This window comes from Polyodon spathula, chromosome 2 (assembly GCF_017654505.1).
Source record: "Polyodon spathula isolate WHYD16114869_AA chromosome 2, ASM1765450v1, whole genome shotgun sequence".
Lineage (NCBI taxonomy): Eukaryota > Metazoa > Chordata > Actinopteri > Acipenseriformes > Polyodontidae > Polyodon > Polyodon spathula.
In genome coordinates, this window is record NC_054535.1 from 97,111,509 (window position 1) to 97,134,727 (window position 23,219).

Below are 23,219 nucleotides of genomic sequence, written 5' to 3' on the forward strand. Positions count from 1 at the left end.
TTATTTTTCACGGCTAGGTTGCAGAACAAAATTAGGATTTCGCGGACCTGTCTAAACATTAAATAAACCTAAGAAGACAGTATTTCAGAATACTATAAACCTTCAAATAGTGGTACTTGCTTCCTTACTAAGTTCTGTCATTTGTTAAAGGCAACGATTCAGCATCCGCCCCTGCAGTTGACTTACCCATACATTGAGACTGCACGTCTGCATCCACTTAATTGGTTTTTAGTTAAGGCAAAGCTTTGCCAAGTTATGTGGCAATCAATTAGAAACAGTCCCAAAACTCGCTTACCCAAGGGCATCTGGCATTCTTTAGTAAAGGAAACGTATGCAACACGTTCGCTGTCATGTTATTTGTTCCATCCAATAATTTATTTTATTAGTACCGATACAAGAGAACGTAACTATTCGGGTCTAAAATGGCAACCGCTAAAAAAGTAAGCAGCAGGTTGAAGCGAGGTGGCTGTGCTAGATCGTTTTAGTGCTGTTTTAACTTGCAGACAGGAATACCTTTTTGTCTGCGCTGACTTTCCAGTTTGGCTTCTGAAAGCTGTTTGTTTTACGTTCTGTTCAGCAGCCTTTTGTTTAATGTGTGATTCTGAAGCTAAATAGCGATCTATCGTATTTTCCCCAAAGGCATATCAACATATGCAAAACACTTTCCTCAATCTGCATGTAGAGTTTCTTTGGGAAATATCTTGAAACGATCATCAGCCGAAATATACTTTGCTTTTTTTGCCGTCCATTTCTACTATTTTACCTCCAATGCTGAAAAATATATTTTAGCAACCTAAATTTAAATAATGCAGCACCAACTTTATCCAACCCCCAACTGCACAGTACAGGTCACAGAAAATTCGTAAAGACTCAGTGATAGGCTGATTAAAACTTCGTTGTCATTTGAATAGTAAACAACAATGTTAACCGCATTGGAGAATTTTTTTCGTAAATGTTATTTGTGGACGTTTTTTGTTTGTTTGTTTTTTGCTTCAGTGCAATGCACACAGGACGGCGAAGGAATAAAAAAGGGCTATCTACAGAAGGAAGATACGTAGTTTGCGTCGCTTTCGTTGTGCAGTAGTTTATTTAAACGAGATTTAAATTTCATTTTTTCCTCTCCGTACATGCTCGGTATGCATTGGCCCCTAAAAGAGATGAATTTCGTGGTGACCCCTCAATTTCACGATTTCTGGGAATTCGCGAATAAGGTAGACACCTAGCTGTCTCATTGTTTTTTGAATTTCATATTATATATATATATATATATATATATATATAGAGAGAGAGAGAGAGAGAGAGAGAGAGAGAGAGAGAGTTTAAAAGATGCAAGTTACCTTTTGAACAGAGTTGAGCGATAGACCAACCATTATGCCTGGAAGAGGAACGATGATTAATGCCAAAGCTCAGTAGCACCCAGTCACAGATTTGATATGCATATCAGGCTATTTGAAAAAGGCATACATAGGGTTGATAATATAGATATCTGTCTTAACTGCATTAAACACCCAAACTATCTTAAAATAGTAAGGTGTGGCACTTTCAGTTTTTTTTTTTTTTTTTTTTATATATATTTCTCAGAACCACTAGGCAGATATGATTAACACTGTTATTTTGTAATGCATTTGTAAAGGCCTAAATTAAAATCAACAAGGTCTGGATGTTTTTGTGTTTTTAATTCAAGTAACACACCCCACTTGCTAAGTTGTATGGTTGTACAAGTATTGTCTTCTCAATAGCTGCTGGTCTAAGTGGAAAATAGCCTACTCTATAGATCTTACATCAGTAACAGATTTTTTAAAGCTTTTTTTCCAGGTTAAAAAAAGCCCTCCTACAGTGAGTATGAATAATTGGGACAGGTTTGTTTCTGACAGCCCCCTAATGGATACATGGAGATTGTGAAAATATAATTAGGCCCCGGTTTTTGTCTGAGTACAATGAGTGGGAAATTGTGAAAGAAGGAGGTCTCGTTCTCTATTGAACTGTCCGCTGCATAGAATGGATGCGCTTGAGTCCCTGTCTTTCCCATAACGAGATTTTAATAGGCACAATTTTATCTTGTAAGGAGCATCCTGTTCGCATAAGCAGAGGCTGATTTTTTTTTCTTTAACAATTTCATTCTATTAAAACTGGTTCTGAAAACCCATGCGGTTGGCAAAATCGCAGCTGGTAAATACTAGATCTTATGGGAAATAGAGGGTTAGGTTCTCCACGGTCACGGTTACACTTGTCAAAGCCTATCTAAGTTGCATTTTCCTTCGCTAAACACAAATGAAAAACACAGTAACAAAAAAACAATGCAAATACTATAACATACTGGGTAATGTAACATGTAAAAAGTAATAAAAGTATAACATAATAAAAAGTAATGTTTTATTTATTGAATCCTTAGAGTTGAAGGCCAGGGTGTTGTTGACTGGTGACAATTATGCTAAGTTAACACGGAGCAATGAGACTGCATGTGCATACTACTATGACTAGCACACAAGACAAAGTTAGAGATGATGCTGGTACTAGTAGCGGGAGATGCTGGCGAGATGGGAGCACGGAAGAATATACACGATGGCGCGGAAGCAAATGCAGATGTGTCATGTTTCCGTGCAAAACCGTGTATACACAAATCTACACTGAACAAAAATATAAAGCAACATGCGACAATTTCAAAGATTTTACTGAGTTACATTTTATATAAGGAAATCAGTCAATTGAAATAAATTCATTAGGCCCTAATCTATGGATTTCACATGACTGGGAATATAGATATGCATCTGTTGGTCAGATACCTTAAAAAAAAAAGGTAGGGGCATGGATCAGAAAACCAGTCGGTATCTGGTGTGACCACCATTTGCCTCATGCTGCGCAACACATCTCCTTCGCATAGAGTTGATCAGGCTGTTGATTGTGGCCTGTGGAATGTTGTCCCACTCCTCTTCAATGGCTGTGCGAAGTTGCTGGATATTGGCCGAAGAACTGGAACACGCTGTCATACACGTCGATCCAGAGCATCCCAAACATGCTGAATGTCTGGTGAGTATGCAGGCCATGGAAGAACTGGGAGATTTTCAGCTTCCAGGAGTTGTGTACAGATCCTTGCAACATAGGGCCGTGCATTATCATGCTGAAACATGAGGTGATGGCGGCGGATGAATGGCACGACAATGGGCCTCAGGATCTCGTCACGGTATCTGTGCTTTCAAACTACCATCGATAAAATGCAGTTGTGCTCATTTTCCGTAGCTTATGCCCTCCCATACCATAACCCCACTGTCACCATGGGGCACTCTGTTCACAATGTTGACATCAGCAAACCGCTCGCCCACACGACGCCAGACAAGCTGTCTGCCATCTGCCCGGTACAGTTGAAACCAGGATTCATATGTGAAGAGCACACTTCTCCAGTGTGCCAGTGGCCATTGAAGGTGAGCATTTGCCCACTGAATTCGGTTACGACGTTGAACTGAAGTCAGGTCAAGACCCTGGTGAGGATGACGAGCAAGCAGATTAGCTTTCCTGAGACGGTTTCTGACAGTTTGTGCAGAAATTCTTCGGTTGTGCAAACCCACAGTTTCATCAACTGTCCGTGTAGCTGGTCTCAGACGATCCCGCAGGTGAAGAAGACGGATGTAGAGGTCCTGGGCTGGCGTGGTTACACGTTGTGAGGCCGGTTGGACGTACTGCCAAAAACAGCGTTGGAGGCGGCTTATGGTAGAGAAATGAACATTCAATTCTCTGGCAACAGCTCTAGTGGACATTCCTGCAGTCAGCATGCCAATTGCACGCTCCCTCAAAACTTGACACATCTGTGGCATTGTGTTGTGTGACAAAACTGCACATTTTAGAGTGGCCTTTTATAGTCCTTAGCACAAGGTGCACCTGTATAATGATCGTGCTGTTTAATCAGCTTCTTGATATGCCACACCTGTCAGGTGGATGGATTATCTTGGCAAAGGAGAAATGCTCACTAACAGGGATGTAAACAAATTTGTGCAGAAAATTTTAGAGAAATAAGCTTTTTGTGCATATGGAAAATTTCTGGGATCTTTTATTTCAGCTCATGAAACATAGGACCAACACTTTACATGTTGCGTTTATATTTTTGTTCAGTGTATATGCCATGGTTGGTAAATTGGTATGCAAAAGGAAAACCGTATATACATGAATTCCGCAGTTGGCCAATACATGGTTGGCGAGGGATTATTGTATATTTCTTCATAATTCTGGACATTTAACACCTTAGGCTACTTGACGGTTACTGGTAAAATATAAGATAACAGATTCAAACTTTTACCACCCATTTAGTTTCCCTGTGTAGCTTTGCTAAAGCTTGAAATATTTGCATTTTCCTGAAAAATTATATCAATAGAAGGTAATATTAAAAGGGACAAATTTTATATGGTTAAAAGCTAAAATTAGATTGAATTTTGTAATGTTTTTCATAAAACACAACCTTACATGTTTTTTGAGTAAAATGATTGCATCATTTATTTCTCACTGTGGATTTTTCGTGATAAAAGAAAGCTTGTGTAAACATTAGGAATGCCATAAACTCTTATGTCATAAACATATTATTTATGTTGTGTTAAGTGAGTAAAACCGTGTATTTTTTATTTTTTTTTTAATGACAGACCATGTATTATAACTAATGTTTGTACATTTTGTATATCTGTTGTAGACATGTATAGAAAAATTTGCAAAGCTCAGATAACTACATAACAAAATAATCATACAGATTTGCAACTGACCACCTGTTACTTACATGCACAATGTAAACTATAGAACAAAGGGGATTATTTAGTCAAAATTTTCATCCCAGAATTTACAAATATAGACAGATGGCAACAATTCAACTCTTGTACGTTACAACGGGAAGATAACACACATATTGTAGCTTGCTGGGACATGCTTAATTAGCATTAGCTATTTCAGATTTAAAAAGGCGAGGCATACTGATATTATCAAATTCATTATCACCATTGTACCACTTTTTTTTTTCCTTTTAACTTAAAATAATACTCAAAAAACATATTTGATAGTATGGATTTTAGATTTATATATTTTATATTTAGAATTTTCTAAATAGTACAACTTTTTATTGACTGCGCAAACCGATCATTTAAAACAAATTTAAAACTGCTAGCCATTAACAAAAAGAAAGAAAGAAAGTACAGTAGAATCTGGAAACATTCATGAAGACTGTGTTTAATAAACGTGTAGAAATCTACCTTAAAAAATAGTGACACCAATATTACACCTGGAAAAAAATGTACAAAAGAAAATGTGGAGAACGAAACTTATAATATGGGACTTCACTATATACAATTTAATTTAAGTGTTTCAAGTTTCTTTCTTTTTTTTGATCAGTGATAGCCATAATAAAACAAATGTATACAATTTAAACAAACAATTTTTTCACCTCAAAAGGGCATGATCTCAACATCAAGCTCTTCACATTGAACTGTGAAGTATTCTGCAGACTAAACTATGAACCTTTGTATACTTTGCTAATGCTGACTTTTGGAATCAAATGCTTGCAATTTAACTCGAATGATATCTGGTTGCTGATAATCAAGAGACCTGTAAAATAAGTTCACAAAATAATACACAACCCATCAGAGCTCTACCAGGTTTTCCCAAAAGATTGAATGTGCTCCTTTGCTTTCATCCTCAGCGATGCAATGCTAGAGTTTCTTGGGTCAGCTTCTTCCAAAGAGAACTTGTCAAGGAAGGTGGTTCCGCCACATTGGTATGGAGGGGGTGGGCCCATTTCACCCATATGCGGAAGGCTGTGCCCCATGGATGACGAGTTTAGAAACGGCGGTGATGTGTAGCTGCTTGGCATGCCCTTTGGAGTGGGCAAGAATCCCGGTAAGCTCTGCAGTGTGGTGGCTGTAGACATCGGTGGCGTAAGCCAGTGCTCCAGTGGCAAATTGCTGCTGATGTTACCCATCACTGATTGCTGGGGAGATCTGTTAAAAGCCAGCATTGGGGAATCTTGAAGCTTCATTGAGCTCACTTCTCGTTTCTCTTGTCGCCTCCATTTGGCTCGTCTGTTTTGAAACCATACCTGAAAATATAAAATGATTTATTGAGGAAATGCATTTTGCAGGCTCCTTTTTAGGTAATTTTAGTAAAGTGTATAGGTCTATGCCTAGGCGACAATAAATATAGTGTACTGTCCTTCTGGAGAAACCAAAAAAAAAAAAAAAACATTTTAATTTTAAAATCCTGCAGATCAGTAACGAAATTTAACTTTTATAAAATTATATATATATATATATAATATATATATATATATATGTATATATATATATATATATATTATATATATATAATACATATATATATATATATATATATATATATATATATATATATAGATATAGAGAGAGAGAGAGAGAGAGAGAGAGAGAGAGAGAGAGAAGAGAGAATATAGATATATATTGAGAAGTTGAGAAATACAAGATTTTATATATATATATCATATATATATAATATATATATATATATATATATCTATATATATATATATATATATATAATATATATAATGATAAATTAGTTGATTTTTTTTAACCTTGTTTTGTTTTGTTTTAAATTAATGTATTATAAACTTAAGACACACATTTTTTAGTCAAATTTAATATTTGGCTTTGAATATACCATACTGGAATATCACATCACCTACTGCAGGCAATTGTACAAATAAAATCTTACAATACGTTCAAACCATTTTTTCAATATTTGAGCACATGGATGTGAAAAACTGTCCATGGGGACACTTACCTGCTAATACAGGCATAAGCTCGGAAAGCATAATTGCTTTAACTTATTTAAGAACACAGGTTAACTTTAATTGTCAGTTCCCTTTGTTGTTATTCAATGGGACACGAGTCTCAAAGTTGCAAAACTTTTGTTCTATTTTTTTTTCAAACATTTTTCAACAAATGTCAGAATTATTGATCAAATAGCAAATAGCAAATATGAACAAAGTAAACTTGCTCTTTATATAACTGTTCAAAACCAATTATAAGCTATGGCTATGTTCCAACCCCATTTTCTAAACTTTTTAGATAAAGGCATTTGTTTTCGCCATTTGTTCACTGTAAAAATGTCATAAGCATTCTTAAAACCAGTGTGTTGTGAGTTGTGTTGCCTGAAAAAAATTATTACGTTTTATACCAAATTGACGTTCGAATTCAGAATGCTTCATGTAGGCCTACGGTAAAACTGATTTTTAAACACAACACAAGTCTAAAAATAAGAACTTACACAACATTTAGTATTTGAGTTGCCCAGGAGTTCTTAACTTCAAGTTGGTGTTTTAATTGTGTAAGAAATGTACCTGCACTCTGACTTCTGGCAGGTTTACTTTCATCGCCAGTTCTTCTCTGCTGTACACGTCAGGGTAATGAGATTTTTCAAAGGCTCTTTCCAACTCGTGGAGCTGGAAAGTCGTGAACGTTGTTCTGTTGCGTCTGTGTTTCTTTTCAGGATGATCTTCACCTAGAATTTTGTTTTTAGTTTCTGTTCCTTCTGGTAAACCTGCACTTATCGAAGACCCCGAACTGCTTGTGCAATAAGCATCTGTAAAAATATGTACAGATGATATTTTTCATTATTATAATTAAATACATGTTATTTCAAAAGTGATTTTGCTTGTATATTGTTTAATCAAATTTAATGACGACATGCTAAGGTCACACTGTACTTCAAGTTTTTATGAATTAAACATACATGTTGTGTAACAAATTACAAACACATTTAAGTAGATCTATTTATTTTTTTAAATATAGTCTAAAAACAATAAAAATACAAAAATAAACACAGAAACGTTTATAATCTGTTCCCTAAGACTTATGTTCAGTTTTTTAGCATTGAGTTTTACAATGCATAGGTTATCTGCACTCTACTTCTAATGCAATTCATTTCCTATATTTCATGCGGTGGCCTTTACATACATTTGTACGCCATATCGTAGTTAAAATGTTACTCTAAGTAATTTTTATGTGTGTGAATGTTAACTTAAAAAAAAAGTTTATAAAAACGAAAAAATTGTAAACTGCAGGAAAAAAACTATAATAATGATATGTAAGTAATCTGCATATGAAATAAGGTGTAGCACTGATAAAGAAATAACATGTTTTAATGCACTACCCTACTTTCTAGATTTGTTCTAAGTCTGATTATTGATAATAAACACTTACTATCAAAACTTTCCAAATCATGATTTTCTTTCTTCACAGGTGACGTTTTGCTGCAGCAGTTTCTTGAGTTACTCTGTTCTAGATCTTTGACGTGCCTAGAATTTCCATTTGAAGGAAACGCTGAGTGTAAGATAGCATCCTCCTTCGTAAATCCCAAAATTGCATCTATACTGTGGATTCTAGACGGATTTCCAGGGCTTCTTACTAAGCTTCCTGATAGAGACAAGCTTTCGTCCATCATGTTGGAGGAAACACTTAGCAATGTTCGCTCCCAACTGTCCTTTTCAGTCTTGCATGCATATATTATATATATATAATTATATATTACATTAGATATATATATATATATATATATATATATATATATATATATATATATATATATATATATATATATATAAATATATCAAAGCAATGAGGCTGTTTCACCTACAGTTAAAACTTTCTTCCGTTGCAGAGTAAACTTGACCGAAGGTGCTTGCGAGTGGATTCTTGGATTAGTCAATGCACATGTTAAAAGTATCCCATGGTCTTAACTTGGAAAATCCTAATCTTGGTGTTACATGATGCTTAGTTCTGACCGTTCCTTGAGTGAAGCAGCCAATGGTAGGTATCTTTCAGCTTTTGGTAGGCAGGCCTTGTGGAGTAGTCTGGAGGTGGTGGCGTTCTAAAGCAACTCCCTGACACAGCCTTTTCTCAGAGTGACAGCCCCGGACGTCAGATTTACTTGGCTCTCGTCTTCTGGGAGTTACAGTCCCTGTGTGTTGATGCTTTAAAAACAAAACTCCTCCCAATTTCTTCCAGATACTACAGGGCAACAGTCCCTTATAAACTGTCTTACATAACTCTTAAAACCATCTTTTCCTCTTCCAGATGTCAGATCTGTGACGGTCTGAGACAAAAGAGGATGTCTGGGGATTAGAGCTTAAGGTAGAGCAAGATAATAATTACACAGTCATAATCAGCACACATGTCTTATGATTTCAAATCAGATTAGCATTTAGCATTGTGATTAATATCTATATGCAGGAAACTATAACCTAAATTCGATACAAAGATGGTAACATTCAAATGAGCCTTATAGCTCTTAGTTTAGAGAGCTTTTTAAATTATTATTTAGTCATGCAAAGTTAAAGTATTTTGATGTGGATTTATAATTAACGTCTAAAAGTCAAATATTTATTGAAAGTAATTTTAGTTTTACAAATTTAAACTTGATCACGTTTATACCTGTGTAATATAAATAATGTGTGACACTTAAAACACTAAGTTGTAGTAAGAACTTATATAAAAAACATATATATATACTTTTTTTAAGTAGCCTATTAGAAATCTACCTATTTTTGTCACATGTACGTGCTTCATCATAACTCTCGGTCAACGTTTGTGTTGAAATATGATGCATCTTTGACTGAAGGCTGAAGGAGACCTAGTATTTATAATTGTAAAACATTTATAACTCATTTACATAGTCATTTTTATATTTATCTTTATTTGTTTATGTGTAGGCTGTGATGCAGGAATGGGAATTTGTAAGATATCCCTAAACATTATTAAGAATTACCAAGCACTGTAATTAATATAACAGGTGCAATTAATTGGCATACTTTTCCAAGTTCCTAAATATTAAAGAGATACGTGTAATTAGCACTAAACAAAGATTGGTGCAAGTTTGTTAATCTCTTGCCTACATGCTGCTAAGGGGCATACTACAGTTAATTCCTTTAAAACTACTTTACTAGCTTTTCCTAATTACTGGAGGTGATGTTTTCCTGTGTTTACAATTTACCACAGAAGTCCTCAGAAAAGGAGCAGAATGCCTTGACAGTTAATAGTTGGTTGTTAAGGGAACAGACTGAAGGCAAGCAAGAAAAGGTTTTAGGGTGTCTTTTGTGTTCACTATAGAAAGTAAATTTGTATTGTAGGGGGGTTCTTCAACCAATCAGTCAGTGAGCATTGTCATGTTTTAATCTACATGTATTTGCCATACAGTTCATTCATTCGGTTGAATAGGCTTTGCAGTGCTCCCAATACTTCCTGTTTAGAGTTGTTTGCAATTGGAGTTCACCTAGACAATACAATGAAATTGCCATGGGGCTACTTTCTTTCCCTTGGGTTTTGGATCTTATGCACCTCATAGGGTAATAGATAATATGGTGACCATTAGGTATATGTTAAAAGACCATTAGTGCAGGAAATAAAGGCTATTTACTAGCCAAAGCTTGCATTTTTCTTTTTCACAGACTAAAATTGTTCAGTTTTCACAGACTTTTCACATATTGAAGGAAGGGCAGCAAAGTCCTCTTGACGCACGGAAAAGAAAAGAAAAGTTTTCTGAGAAGGAGCTGAGAGTCCTTACGGCTGAGGTCACTCAGCATAAAACTGAGTTGTTTGGAAAAGCCTCAGCCAACATCAGTTATGCTAATATCCTTAGGAAATTATATGTATTGGCCTGCCCTTTTCAGTATGACATCCAGAAGTCCTAGCACTCTGTAAAAGGTGGATTGAGCTATCCCTGCAGACATTCCAACTGTGGTATGAAAGGAAGTAGAGGCTAAGTAGTGCAGAGAACATAGCACTTTCACATATGCAGGGATAGCAGTCCCTAGATTGATGCTGGGGCCTAGCTCATCCATCAATTAGTTCTAGGATGACTTGAGGAGTGAGACGATAACACTAGCATCACATCCCAAACAAAGTTACCCTGGGATTGAATATGCAGGGTCTTCTTCGTCTTGCCCTTCTCCTCCAAATGTGTTCCTGTCTCTTCAACAAGAGCCAAGTGTCGCTGCATCAGGAGGTGTACCACAGTAGCCATCCTGAAGCCAATGACAGGTCTTTGCAGGTGTGTGCTTTTATACAGCTCTTAGTTACTCGCTTCTGCAGTGGTTTGCACCTTGTAAGAATAGGTTTAAGGTTTTTGGAGGGTCAGCAATTACCCAAGTGCAAGGCAAAATCCTTACATCATATTATAATGTTTGCGCCCACTTAGTATCCAGATCTCACTCAATTCAAAGTGTCAAAGTGCAAATTTGATAACGGGTGCAGAATGCCAGGTGAACACCATTCTTTAAAATCAGACTTTACAGCTGCTTAACACGATTTACGGCAGCATTATGGGGATGTTGCACCTGCAAATCACTTTATGCGTATCCTTACATCACCCCCTAAATGTTTTGTTTAAAAATCTATTACATAATAACTATAGAACCCTAAATATCAGTTATTACAATCTGGCAGTTTGCTGCACTGGGAAGGTAAGAGCTGCCTCCTCCTAAAGTAATGTCCAAGGTAACGAGGGTTTTATTGTGATTAGAAACATGTAACCAATACCTGTATTGATATTTGAAATATTTAACTGTGCATAATGAAGCTGTAATTCTATATTGGATTTCTAGTGATACTGATAAATCATTCGATCTAGTGCTCTTGTGATTTATTTGTCACCAGAAACCCTTGATAGAATTACAGTCTTTATTACCCACAGTTAGGTGTACATTATTAAACTATAATATATGGTGAACAATAATTTTCCTATAAACACCTGTGTTTCACAGTTTTATTATACAGTGGTGGTGCGAGAGCTGTGTATAATAAGATTAGGAGGTGGCGTGAGACCTGTGTATAATAAGGTTGATGATTAAAACTGCTAATCTCAATTTTTAAAAACTAACTTTGTCACCAGTATATGAACACAACCAACCACCATCAATTGCAAAGCAAACAACAATGGCCTGCTTATTTAAAGTTGTATCTGCTGAAGACAGAGAGGAGTTTGTGGAGAGCGAAATAACACAAGTAGTCCTAGAAAATAATAAGTGATAAATTTAGTAACATATTACCTCAGTCACATGCCTCTCTGTGGGATGTTAAGCTGTGTAGACTGATGACCCTCAGAAGGCAGAAGCTTATGAGTCACTAGAAAACCATCCAGCGCCATCCTCCAAATAAGTTCAATTTCTACTCTGATTCTTAGTTGTAATAAATGTTGTTTTCCCATGCCCGCCCCTGAACAAAAAATATGAATACATTAAAAAAATACCGGAGTTTAAAATTAACTGTTAAAAAATAAACTTGTTTTAGTTTTTTTAAAATTCTGTTTTCCAATGTTACTCTCAACACTTCTAAACACTATTATTTCTACAGTTTCTGTCTGTTATGTCACCATGTGTTATAACAAATAATATACATCAACGCTGTGCATATAAAGCTAATGCTCTCGTGATTTACATGTCACTAGAAACCCTCGATAGAGTTACAGTCTTATTAGGCACATTTGGGTGTACAATATTATTAATATTGGTAGTAGTAGTAGTATTTGCTTCAAACTCAGTTGTTAAAGAATTAACCATTATATTATCTGATTTCCCACGAGGACAAGTTGCATGAAGCAAAGCTACATTAATGCAATCCTTCTCTTGTTTTCCAATTAGCCTAATTGAATCCAAATTACTTAAGAGTGCCTGCCAGAGATGTTTAACTTGATGGGATGACAACCTTAGCCAAAGTGATCCGATTAGCTGTTAATCTTTTAAACTTTAAATCCAGGGCATCTTAAACACCAAAACACGTGAAAAAAAGAAAAGACATGAAATCAGGATTTCTCTGAAGCACTGATCATGTTAACATCCAGGGGCTCATGAAAAGATTATCCTGGGGCAAATTTTCAAGAGTCAGTTATTGTATGAATGATTGAGTCCACCCTGTAACAATATTAAATAAAAATACAAACAACATTTCCAGAAGTAGCATTAAGTGTCTTTAAAGTCAAGGCTGAATGCATTTTTAAAGAGTTTAGTCTAAGTGAACTCCTGTAATAATAATAATAATAATAATAATAATAATAATAAAATAATTGTATTAAAATCTAATGAAAATATTAACTTTTCTTGGGTTGAAACTGTTGAATAGTTGCATTACAGCATCCAGCTCCTGCTTCCCCTCCTCGTCATTTAACAGAAGTACTTTGCACTCACCCCGGCACTGAACAACTGACAAAGACAAGTCAGTGCTGTGCCCAGCACTTCCATACTGTCACCAGGCACCACAAGCACAGCAATATGACAGCTATATATACACTAATAATAATTCTGGGACTTGGGTTGTATTTTGATTTTATGTATTTGAGTTTACTGAAGTAGCATTGTTTACATTTGTGACTGCTGTCCCATAATTAGCATCTTCATTATTTCCAGTTGGGTAGTAGCAGATGTAACTCAACAAAATATATATGTTTTCACTCATGAGTTTCTCGAGCTATGTTACAGACAGTAGCTGCTCAGCTTGCTAAGTATAGTAAGCTAGCACTCCTTTGATGTCCTAAATGTTCATCATGACCTTACCAGAGATCTAGATGTAAATAAGATTCCTGACAATTTCATCCAGACAGCTACAGGGAGATGCAATGTCTTCAAATTAGGACACTGTTTGTGTGCATTCATTATTGTAGTAAATCATAGTTTTTTAATCAGAGGCTGTAACCACCAACTCATCACTAATTTTACCCAAGGCTCATAAAATAAAAATGTTCCCTATTTAAACTGCAAATATTCATGTTAATAAATTAAAATTTGAATAAATGTTAGCTTGCGTAGTTCAGGAGGCGTGCAGCAAGGGGGTTTCCAATTTCCTGTCAATTAGTACCTATTTTCTATTTAAGCCCTGATCACTTGCACCTTCGCTGTCTAGCGTTTCGTTTTTGTAGCAAACGCTCTGACGCCGTCTTTTCATGCTTCACCGTTAATTTACACTTTGTTGCCTTTCACTGGAGGTCAATTCTCTGCGCAGTGCTCCCAAGATTATCAAATATTTTCCTACCTGCTCCGGTGCTGCTTCTCATCATTCAGCTTCTCCATTCGGCTGCAGGAGCTCCAGCGTTAGTCTTTCCTGCTTTTTAGTTCCAGCCCAGCAACAGCACCGTCCAAACCGCAGCTTCATTTCTCAACTCGTCCGCGTCTTTATTAGTCAAACTGGCCCTCCACTAAAACCTCTAAGGTCAGCGTTTGTCTTGCCATAGCTCCTCTATTTAATCCACCATAAAGATCTGTCAGCTAAACATTTCTTTACTCTTCGCTTGCAATCAAGCGACCCTCCTCCGCTCCCAGAGCCAGCACAAATTACCATTCTTTCATGGGATCCTGCCCTGGATTTCTGTTGGCTACGTTCAACGTTTTAGGGACCTGTCCATTCAGTTTCGTGCTCCATTTTGGCGTGTGGCGGCTTGTGCTTTCGACTGGTCACAACAAGATCCAACAACACTGCTGTTTTGCAACTCTCCATCGGCGCCTCTCAGTCCGTGGCAACCACGGCATGCCATCATTGCCTCACTTGCTGCTGCGCTTTTACAAACTGCGAGGGCTCGTTCAACTCGCTGAATTGTGACATCTAAATACTGTGTTAACGTATTTGTCCTAAAAACATGTAACGAAGATAATAAAATCTAAAAGGATAAGCAATTGTCGTTCTACACCGACAAGGATTTTAATCACGATAACCAAATATTCTACCCCAACCCCCATCCAGAATCTTCAGCTTCTCCAGATGCTATTTGACTGAAACCTACTCTCAGTAACCCCCTTCAATCTGCTCAACATTACATGTCTGCAGCCCTCCACCTTGTTCAGGAGCTCCTATTCTACAGCCTGTTCAGTGTCTTCAATCCTCTGCGCCCAGATTTGAATAATCATAGCCCTCAATCAAAACCTGGCCTTCATGGTCCGTGCTAGGGATTCTCTCCAACTCCCTCCAGTCTCTCCATATTCAGCATTCCACCTGACCCTCTGTGGGATTCTTAAGAGCTTTCCCCCTGCCTCACCTTCCTCTGTCTATATCAACATATATTCTCCATTTGCTAATTCCCACTCTTCTGAAAAGCCGCTTCTCCCCCTACAATGATTTACCTATGGAGATCAGCTTCCTCTCTGCCACCTTCCATGCTTACTCCATCACTTGGCTGCATACCTCAAGACGGATCAATTCAGCGCGATCGGTCCACTCACATGTCAAGTATCAAGTTCCCTATCTCCCTTTTCAAGGTATCTCCACAGCAGGAACCTCCCACCACCACTCCCCTCCTCAGACCATCTGTTCATTGATTCCTCTCACTCCTATCATCACTCGCCTTGTCTCGAGCAGACCTCCCTCCATTCTTCTACCCTTGCCTCCAAGCAGGCCTCCTTCCTCTCCACCCTCGCCTCGTGAGTAGACCTCCCTCCTCAATTCCACCCTCTCCACCATAGCAGGCCTCCTCCTCGCCTCCTTGCATGGCTCCCACCCCTCACTCCCACCCTCACTCCTCTCCACCCTCTCCTTTGAGCAGACCTCACTCCTCGACTCCACCCTCGCCTCCTCGCAGGCCTCCCTGCTCTCCACCCTCTCCTCCAGAGCAGGCCTCCCCCCCTCGACTCTCCCCTTCCCCCCCAGCCTGATCACGAATGTGGGGGAACTGGTACTCCTCTGCAGTGGATTCCTGCATTCATTCCTCCTTCTAAAAATGCTAGAATCATCTCTACTCTTTGGAAAGGCTGCTTCTCCCCCTATGAGGATCTACTCATGGAGACCATCTGCCTCACAGCCTTCTTTGGCTTTCTCAGAAGCTCAGAATTCACAGTTCCCTCAGCTTCTTGCTTCCCCTCGGCCTCCCTCCTCAGCTATATTCACCCCATTCATTCCGTATCGGTGCAGCCACCTCCGCTGCAAGGGCCAGCATCAATCAGAGCCTGATCAAGACCATGGGGCACTGGTCCTCTTCTGCAGTGGATTCTTACATTCATTTATCTCCCTCTGACAAAGTTGCAGCCCATTCCAAAAATTGCTAGTATGACTGAAGTGGGGGCTACCTGTCTGCCGGAGCCACTAGAGGTTTTCCCCTAATTAGCTTCAAGGGGTCCTTCAGGGGGGTTCTCACCGTGTGAGTCAGTGCGGACCCCCGGCCACACTCTGTTCTTTCGCAGCTCCTGCGCTTATCTTGTCTCACTCAAGGCTGTTCTATACTCTGTCTCAGTTCGGGACGTGGCTACTCATGCTCGAGTCCCATACTAACCTCTATGCCTTGTTCTTATCTCGGGTCCCAGGCAGCGTGAAGTCTCGGCCAATTGGGGGTCTAACGAGCTCCCCTTTACAGAAGTCTCAGATGCTGGGTACCTCTCCCTCTCTATCTCCTTTCGTGTCCCAGTCTTCTGGGACCATCTTCCTCTGGGGGGCGGCTCCCCGAGTCATAACCCTCATATATGTTTTCGTTTGCTAGGTCCTTAGGCCCTGAGCTCATGTCGGCATCGCCGCCCTCAGTCAGTGACCACTTCTGTTTCCTGTCTCCGGTTGCTAGGCCTTCGGCCCTGAGCTCATGTCGGCATCGCCGCCCTCAGTCAGTGACCACTTTCTATCCTAGCTTCCATGTCCAGCTTCGCTGGTCTGCTACTAGAGTGGGCCTCGCCTGCTCTTCTATCTTAGGTCCGGTCCTTCTAGCCGGCACTCTGTCCTACTAACCGCTCCCTTCTGCTTCTTCTGCCCTATCTCTACCCCCAGCTCACGCCTCGTGAACCATTTGTGGAATGGCAGATGAAGCAGTTCTTTTTTTCTCCAGATATGAATTGATCCGAAGTGATGATATTGGCGGTCACACTTTAGTTTATAAAACGTATCTAGAAATGTGTTATTAATGGTCTAGAATAAAGGTAGTATTTTATTGACACATTGATAGCATAAAGCTTCATGTCATAAATGAGGCCTCTTGTTATACGTGCCCAGTTATATGTTCTTATAACACTGTACTGCTACAGAATACTGTTAATAATAATTAACTGTGTGTTCTGCAGTTAAGAATATTACATGTAATGACCTTGGAAATATTCAAACCGACCCAATGAAGAACTTCATAAAGCTAGGCTATATGAAAGTAAAGAAAATGGGAAACAACTGAACATTATTGTGTATTCAGACAGCACATAGAAAAAAATAAACTCTTCTAGTAGTATCTCTAAACTTTATTTAAAAAGGATAAAATAGCAACATTAATGTTTAGGACTACAGGGGCTCCTCTGATCACATTACTGTGCATTTCTGTTCTGCTGCCCCCTTCATTTCTGAGAAGGCAGCTTGGGCTTTCTCCTTGATCGTATCCATGTCCATGTTTTGGATGTTCTGAATCTGTCCAAGAATGGAGTCTTTCTCTTCCTCCTCAACAGTGTCTTCATCCACCATCTTCCTCAGTTCCTCAGGAATGTCCACGTCATCCCCAGCCATCAGGATCGCATTCTCATCATGCTCACTCTAAAATAAAAAAAATAAAAAATAAATTAGAAAGTCTTGAATAAAAAAAAACGGCTAATAACTATTAAGGATTAGTCACAATTCCATCTTATCCTGTGCACAGATGTCATCTCATTCAAGAAACGGGCCTTCTATGTTTAATAGTAGTTCCTGAGAATAATCTTTGTTTTTGTGATTTAAAGTAAGTTAATAGGCTGTGTGCAGGGTGTCCTCTTACTTTAAGCGTCATCATTTCATGTTTTATTAGACATAATTGCTCAGAATTGTTTCACAGTCCTCTCACCCAAACTGGATGAGATGGTGCCCCATATGCATAAACCTTACTGCCTCCTTTATCGTGCCAGTAATAGTGTTTAACAGGATAGTATTTCATCGGGTGATGCATAAATGTAATTTACTGTCAAAAACACCACTCATTGTGACATTAGATTATGACGCAATTCGTAGCAGGTATCGATTTTATAAGAGCACAATCATTCATTCTTGCAGAGAACTAGAACATGAACTGAAGAGTCAAACTGCTAGAAACAAGGCTGTCCCCGTATTAATGAAAGTTTCAAACAGTGCATGATTTGGATTCTGATGTCAGCTACTTTTTGCAGGTAAAAAACAACAAAAAAAAACACACAATTTGATGTTCCTATACAGATCACTGTCCGTTCAACCAGATAGTACTTAGCTTCCTGCAACATTGTAGTTCACATCACGGCTGTAATAATATTCTTTTTCGCTACCCAGCTTTTAACTGTTGCAGCACACCAAGATGTCAACCCTCTCAGAAGCCCTCTGCTGCATTGCGTTCCCTTCCTCCTGCTCCTCAGTGACTTACTCCTAGCTGCCAATCTTCACCCTGCTACTAGTTCCAGATCTGCCTCCTCCTCTGCTGGTATTCCTTCTCTCTCCACTGCTACAGTGCATTGAAGGCTCCCCGACTCAGATGCTGGTTCCTTCAGCTTATTTGTTTTCCCTGCTTATTCCCTATTCCCCCCTCTTTCCATATTTCTTTTGCCCAACAGAGTATTGGAATGGAGGCCACCTCTCTGCCATGACCACCACAAGTCTCCTTCCACACGGGGGGGGGGGGGTTGAGTCCAGTCTTTAATTCTAACCCTTTAAACCTTGATTTGTTTAAGCTCTCTTCTCACCTTGGAATTACTACTCACCTTTGGATGTCCGGCCACACTGACCTCCCTCAGCTTAGGTGACCCTTGCAAGCCAGGGAGATCTCTGGACTTCTCTCCATGTTTTCGATTCGCCTGCTATCCTATTTTCATTTCACTTTAGGGGAAGTAACGGTTGCTTCCTAGCTTTAGAAGCCGATCGGTTCAGTCTAACCTCTGCGAGGGCGGCTCTCTGCTGACCAAGGAGAAAACCCTCTCCTCTTTCTAAAGTCACAAGCACTTACAGTATCTCCTGTTTCAATTCCCAAGTTCTTCCTTCACACAGCCCTTGCTCCTGTCTCGTTAAGTCTTCTTGAACAAATTTGTGGAACGAAAGCTTTTTTCTTTTCATATATTGGTTCTTCTGAAACAAAACTATAAAGCACTATAATTTTCTGAATCACCTGTAAATTGAATTAATTTGAAACTTTGAATACATGGTGTTACATAAAACAAAACTCAATGAAGAAGTCTGTAAACTCATACTGTATGTTTATATTTCTCTATTTGGTCAAAGAAGCTTGCCAGCGCTACTTTCAGCAGATGTCAGTCATTAATAAGGAATTGAATGGCACAACATTTAGTTATTGTAGAAAGCTGTGCTAGGGTACGTCACAAATTGAATCTTCACTGCTGAAGTCTCGTGAACAACGGTACAGCTTTTGAACTTGTTGCCTTTTTAGTTTGAGAAGGTGATTTACCCATTATTTTGTAGCCATACCATTTTGACTGCACACTTGCGATAGTGTAATGTGTGTGATATGTGCGTGCTTACCTTTGGCAATCTGTACTTTTCTCGCAGGTGCACTCTAAGAGTTGCTCTTTCTGCTTTCTTATATGCAAACTCAGCATCTCTTTCCATCCTGCAATCAAGAAAAGGGGACACAGTGCAACAAACGGTAAATCACATTTTTTTATCAGGGTTGTGTATACTAGCAATGAATACTTTGTTACTACAAAAATACATTTATAAATGTAGTCTAAAACACATTAGCAAAGCAAGGGCACTTTATCATTGGATATTAATGGTCATTAGTTAGATATAGGCACAGATTCCTCGAAAGTAAAAGAATCAATATGAGACAAGCCTAAACTTTTTTTTTTTTTTTAAATTTTAAACCTCTTAAAGTGTTACCAGCCTCTTAAATCATTACATAACAGCCCTACATGTTCTAACTCACTATAGAATAGACAAAGGGTGGTACAATATCACCTTTAACAGTTGGTAAAGCATAGCAAGAGGGCACAGCATCTTTTCATAAGTGACTGCTACAATAATTGCCTTCCTAGTCACTCTGGTCCATAGACAGGCTACAGCTATATTTTTGCTTCTCAAGAAAAGCAGCTATTTTCCCACATTTTGGCTGTTTATTTCTATTGCTCACCTAAAAGATAACAATTACCATATATTGTTTTAAGTATATCGATCTTTTTATAAAAAGTTCTTGCCTTTTCACATTCTGGGAGTTTTATGCTGGAGTAAACTTCTGAGATATTTAAAACATTTTCTTGAGACTGTAAAATATATGTTGACTTTTACAAAAGTCTTACGAATTTAATGGATTTTGCCACTGTGCATGTTGAGGTCAAAAAGTGAGATGGAGTGAGAAGGATGAAGGCAAACTAAAATTCATTGCTGAGAATTCAGAGAGAGGTAAAACTTTGATTTTTTAAAGCTGATTATAACTCTGGGTGTGAAGATACTCATGTTTTCTGATCCTTTAAGATGTATTGGCAACAGGTGTTAAATTAAACCAAAACAAACCTGTTAATTTCACAAGAAACCTTTACAATTAAGTACCAAACAATGGCAATAACTTATTGTTTCATCTGTGGTACTGCCATACAGATTCCGTAAAGTGATAATGAAAATTGAAACTATGTCACAAAATTAGCAAATGTAACTAATTTGTCATATACATGTGAACTTTCCTTAGACCTACTTTAGGACCACCATACATACTGTGACAGGTATCTCTTTGTCAAGTTAAATCTTACCCAGCACTATAAGCCCACAAGAGATTGTTTATCAGGATATCAGAATGGTAAGACAAATAATCGTTGATATATTAGGAATGGTTTTAGTTCTATAGTTCTGTATAAACGAGTGGGTAGCTGGGTTCCTGAAAAATATGTGTTGTTACAAGTGTTTAAATAAAATACCTTACATTTTTCTTTTCATTGTTAACATCCTGACAACTTTTACACTTATAACTCAGTCCTTTTCAAAGCACTTGTAAAAATGTTCACGGAGTGCCCTTACTGGATGCGTCCCTCGGGAATCCCTACATATTACATTCTTGTTATGATACATGAAGATATTAACTGAGAACAGTGATAAAGCAATATAAAAGAATAATATAATAATAATAATAATAATAATAATAATAATAATAATAATAATAATTTTGTAAATCAGAACCTAATTAAAATCTTCTTTCATGTGGGTTCAGTGAATATTCAATAAGCCCCAATGAGCAGTTCAGGGATTGATTGTTTTAGGGTTAGATTTAGAGAGGATCAATGGAGTGACTTGTACCTGTTGTGGAGTTGTATACATCTGACAGCTGTCTAGTAAAGAGTTGAAATAACCCCAGAGCCTTGGTAGAATATTATTATTATTATTTTAAAACAATACTACACTGGTGGCAGAGTGGGATTCAAACCCACTACTTTGTCATGGAAATATAATTAAAGGCTGGATCAGACTTTTCATACACTGACATGGTGTTCTTGACAGCACGTTTGTGTAAGGTGGTAAAATAGTTTCCGTGGATGTTGTTGTACATTAGGTTCATGAGCTCCTGTGTGCTGTATTGTACATATAACAATATATTATAAAAACCACTGAGCTTCCAAACCTCATGCAGGTTGATGTTTCCCAGTGGGGGTTCCCGCGTAAAGGATTTGAACATGCAACCTTCAAATCATTAGGTAAGTATGTTACTAAGAGAGAGAGGAGGAGGAAGTTTCTATGCAAATATTAAAAAAAAAATGTTGTACAAAATTAAATTCTACATTTCTGTTGATATAGCATTACTATATGCTACCAGATACCTGGTTATAAATTGTTACCATTAAAGGTACTGGTTTTAAAGACAAGCTGGTCTCACCTGAGCGAAAATAAAGAAAAAAAATCCAGATAAATTAAAACCCCCTAACCCTGATTTGGTCTAAAATCAAGAACCATAAATATTGTACTAATCTCTTAAATACATGTTTGTCCCCAACTCTCATCTCCACATTCTTTGAACTATTATGTAAGAGAACGATTACTTAAGAAATGTAAGAATGTATTTTCAAATTTTCAGCATACAGGATTTGTAGATATTTTATTCCATGGCAGCTGGAAGAAGTAGAATTTGTCCTGTTATTTTCCATTTAATCAGACCAGGAAAAGCTTTATCATGCGTCATGTGCCTTCTAAATAAGCAGGGCATGAAAGTGCATTACTTTGCTCCAATCTGAGCCATTGACAGGGATAAGGATAGGATAAGACGAGATCAGATTGTGCTGCTGATAAAAGGATTTTTACACTAACTAAGCATCAAAAGGAAAAGAAGAACACAATGAAAACTGTACTAATTTAATGTTAAATGTAATTATGTAGTAAAATCTCTTTTATTGACTTTGCACAACAGATAAGAGCACAAGTCATGTGTAGCAGACATAATACCTCTGTTAGTGTGCATGGAGTAGGGAGTTTCCTTAGTGTGATTTGGAAGCTTTCTATTAAAATTTTACTGAAAATAGCCATTTTTAAAAATTTTTTTTTTATAATTCAGATAGTTGAACTCTGATGTATGATCCAGCAAAAAGGCTTCTGCCAAATGAGAAGAGGGTATGGGTAATGATTTTCAGCCCACGTCACAAGACCACAGCAACAGAGTGTGCTTTCTGTCTGCAGTTTGTAAAAATGTCAAATATGGAAAGGGAATGGGAATCTGATCTATCCTTTCAGATTGTATCAGAGTATAAGAACAGTACACTTTCTGATGCACATTTCACAGGTTTAAAAAAAAAACAAAAACACACAACATTACCTAAATTACCTTGGCTCATCATTTTCTCTTTAATGTTACACCAGTTACCACTTTTACTTTGATGACATATCAACATACTACCTGAACATATCTATAAGGAACCAATATCAGCCATACCTAGACCCCATGCTAGGGGTGTCTGTGTCTGCCCATTCTTCCTGAGTCCCTTAGCACAGATAAATGAACAAATTGCACTTACTTCTCCTCCACCACCTGCTTCTGGTACTCCTCATATTCCTCCCGGGTCATGCCTGCAGCTGCAGCTGGGTCTACAGCAGCCCCATCATCTTTTTTCTCCTCACCACCTCCTAGACCCAGGTTTTTCACCTGACTGCTCACCATGCTTTTCAAAAGGAAAGACATTCTGCTCGATGACTCTGCCCACTTTTAAAAAAAAAAAAAAAAGAATGAACTCCTTTTTATGACCCCCCTGGTTCGGTTTCTTTAACACAGTCCAATGGGAGTCTCTGAATCAAGTCTGCTTCCTGGACGTCTCATCAAGGGCACAGTGACAGTGGAGAGCGGAAACCAAAACAAAACTGTTT

At 38.0% G+C, this 23,219-nt stretch overlaps 2 protein-coding genes across 2 annotated transcripts; both read right to left on the reverse strand.

Moving 5' to 3' along the window:
• Positions 1–5,617: 5,617 nt before the first annotated feature.
• Positions 5,618–8,445, reverse strand: LOC121327246 (retinal homeobox protein Rx-B-like). The gene is made up of 3 exons (XM_041271169.1): positions 8,195–8,445; positions 7,343–7,571; positions 5,618–6,064 (listed from the first exon to the last, which is right to left on the reverse strand). Exons 1-3 carry the CDS (start codon positions 8,443–8,445, stop codon positions 5,618–5,620), a joined length of 927 nt encoding a protein of 308 aa, XP_041127103.1.
• An 8,797-nt stretch (positions 8,446–17,242) lies between these two features.
• Positions 17,243–23,137, reverse strand: LOC121328629 (complexin-4-like). The gene is made up of 3 exons (XM_041273490.1): positions 22,874–23,137; positions 19,407–19,494; positions 17,243–17,471 (listed from the first exon to the last, which is right to left on the reverse strand). Exons 1-3 carry the CDS (start codon positions 23,035–23,037, stop codon positions 17,244–17,246), a joined length of 480 nt encoding a protein of 159 aa, XP_041129424.1. The 5' UTR covers positions 23,038–23,137; the 3' UTR covers position 17,243.
• Between the last annotated feature and the right edge of the window lie 82 nt (positions 23,138–23,219).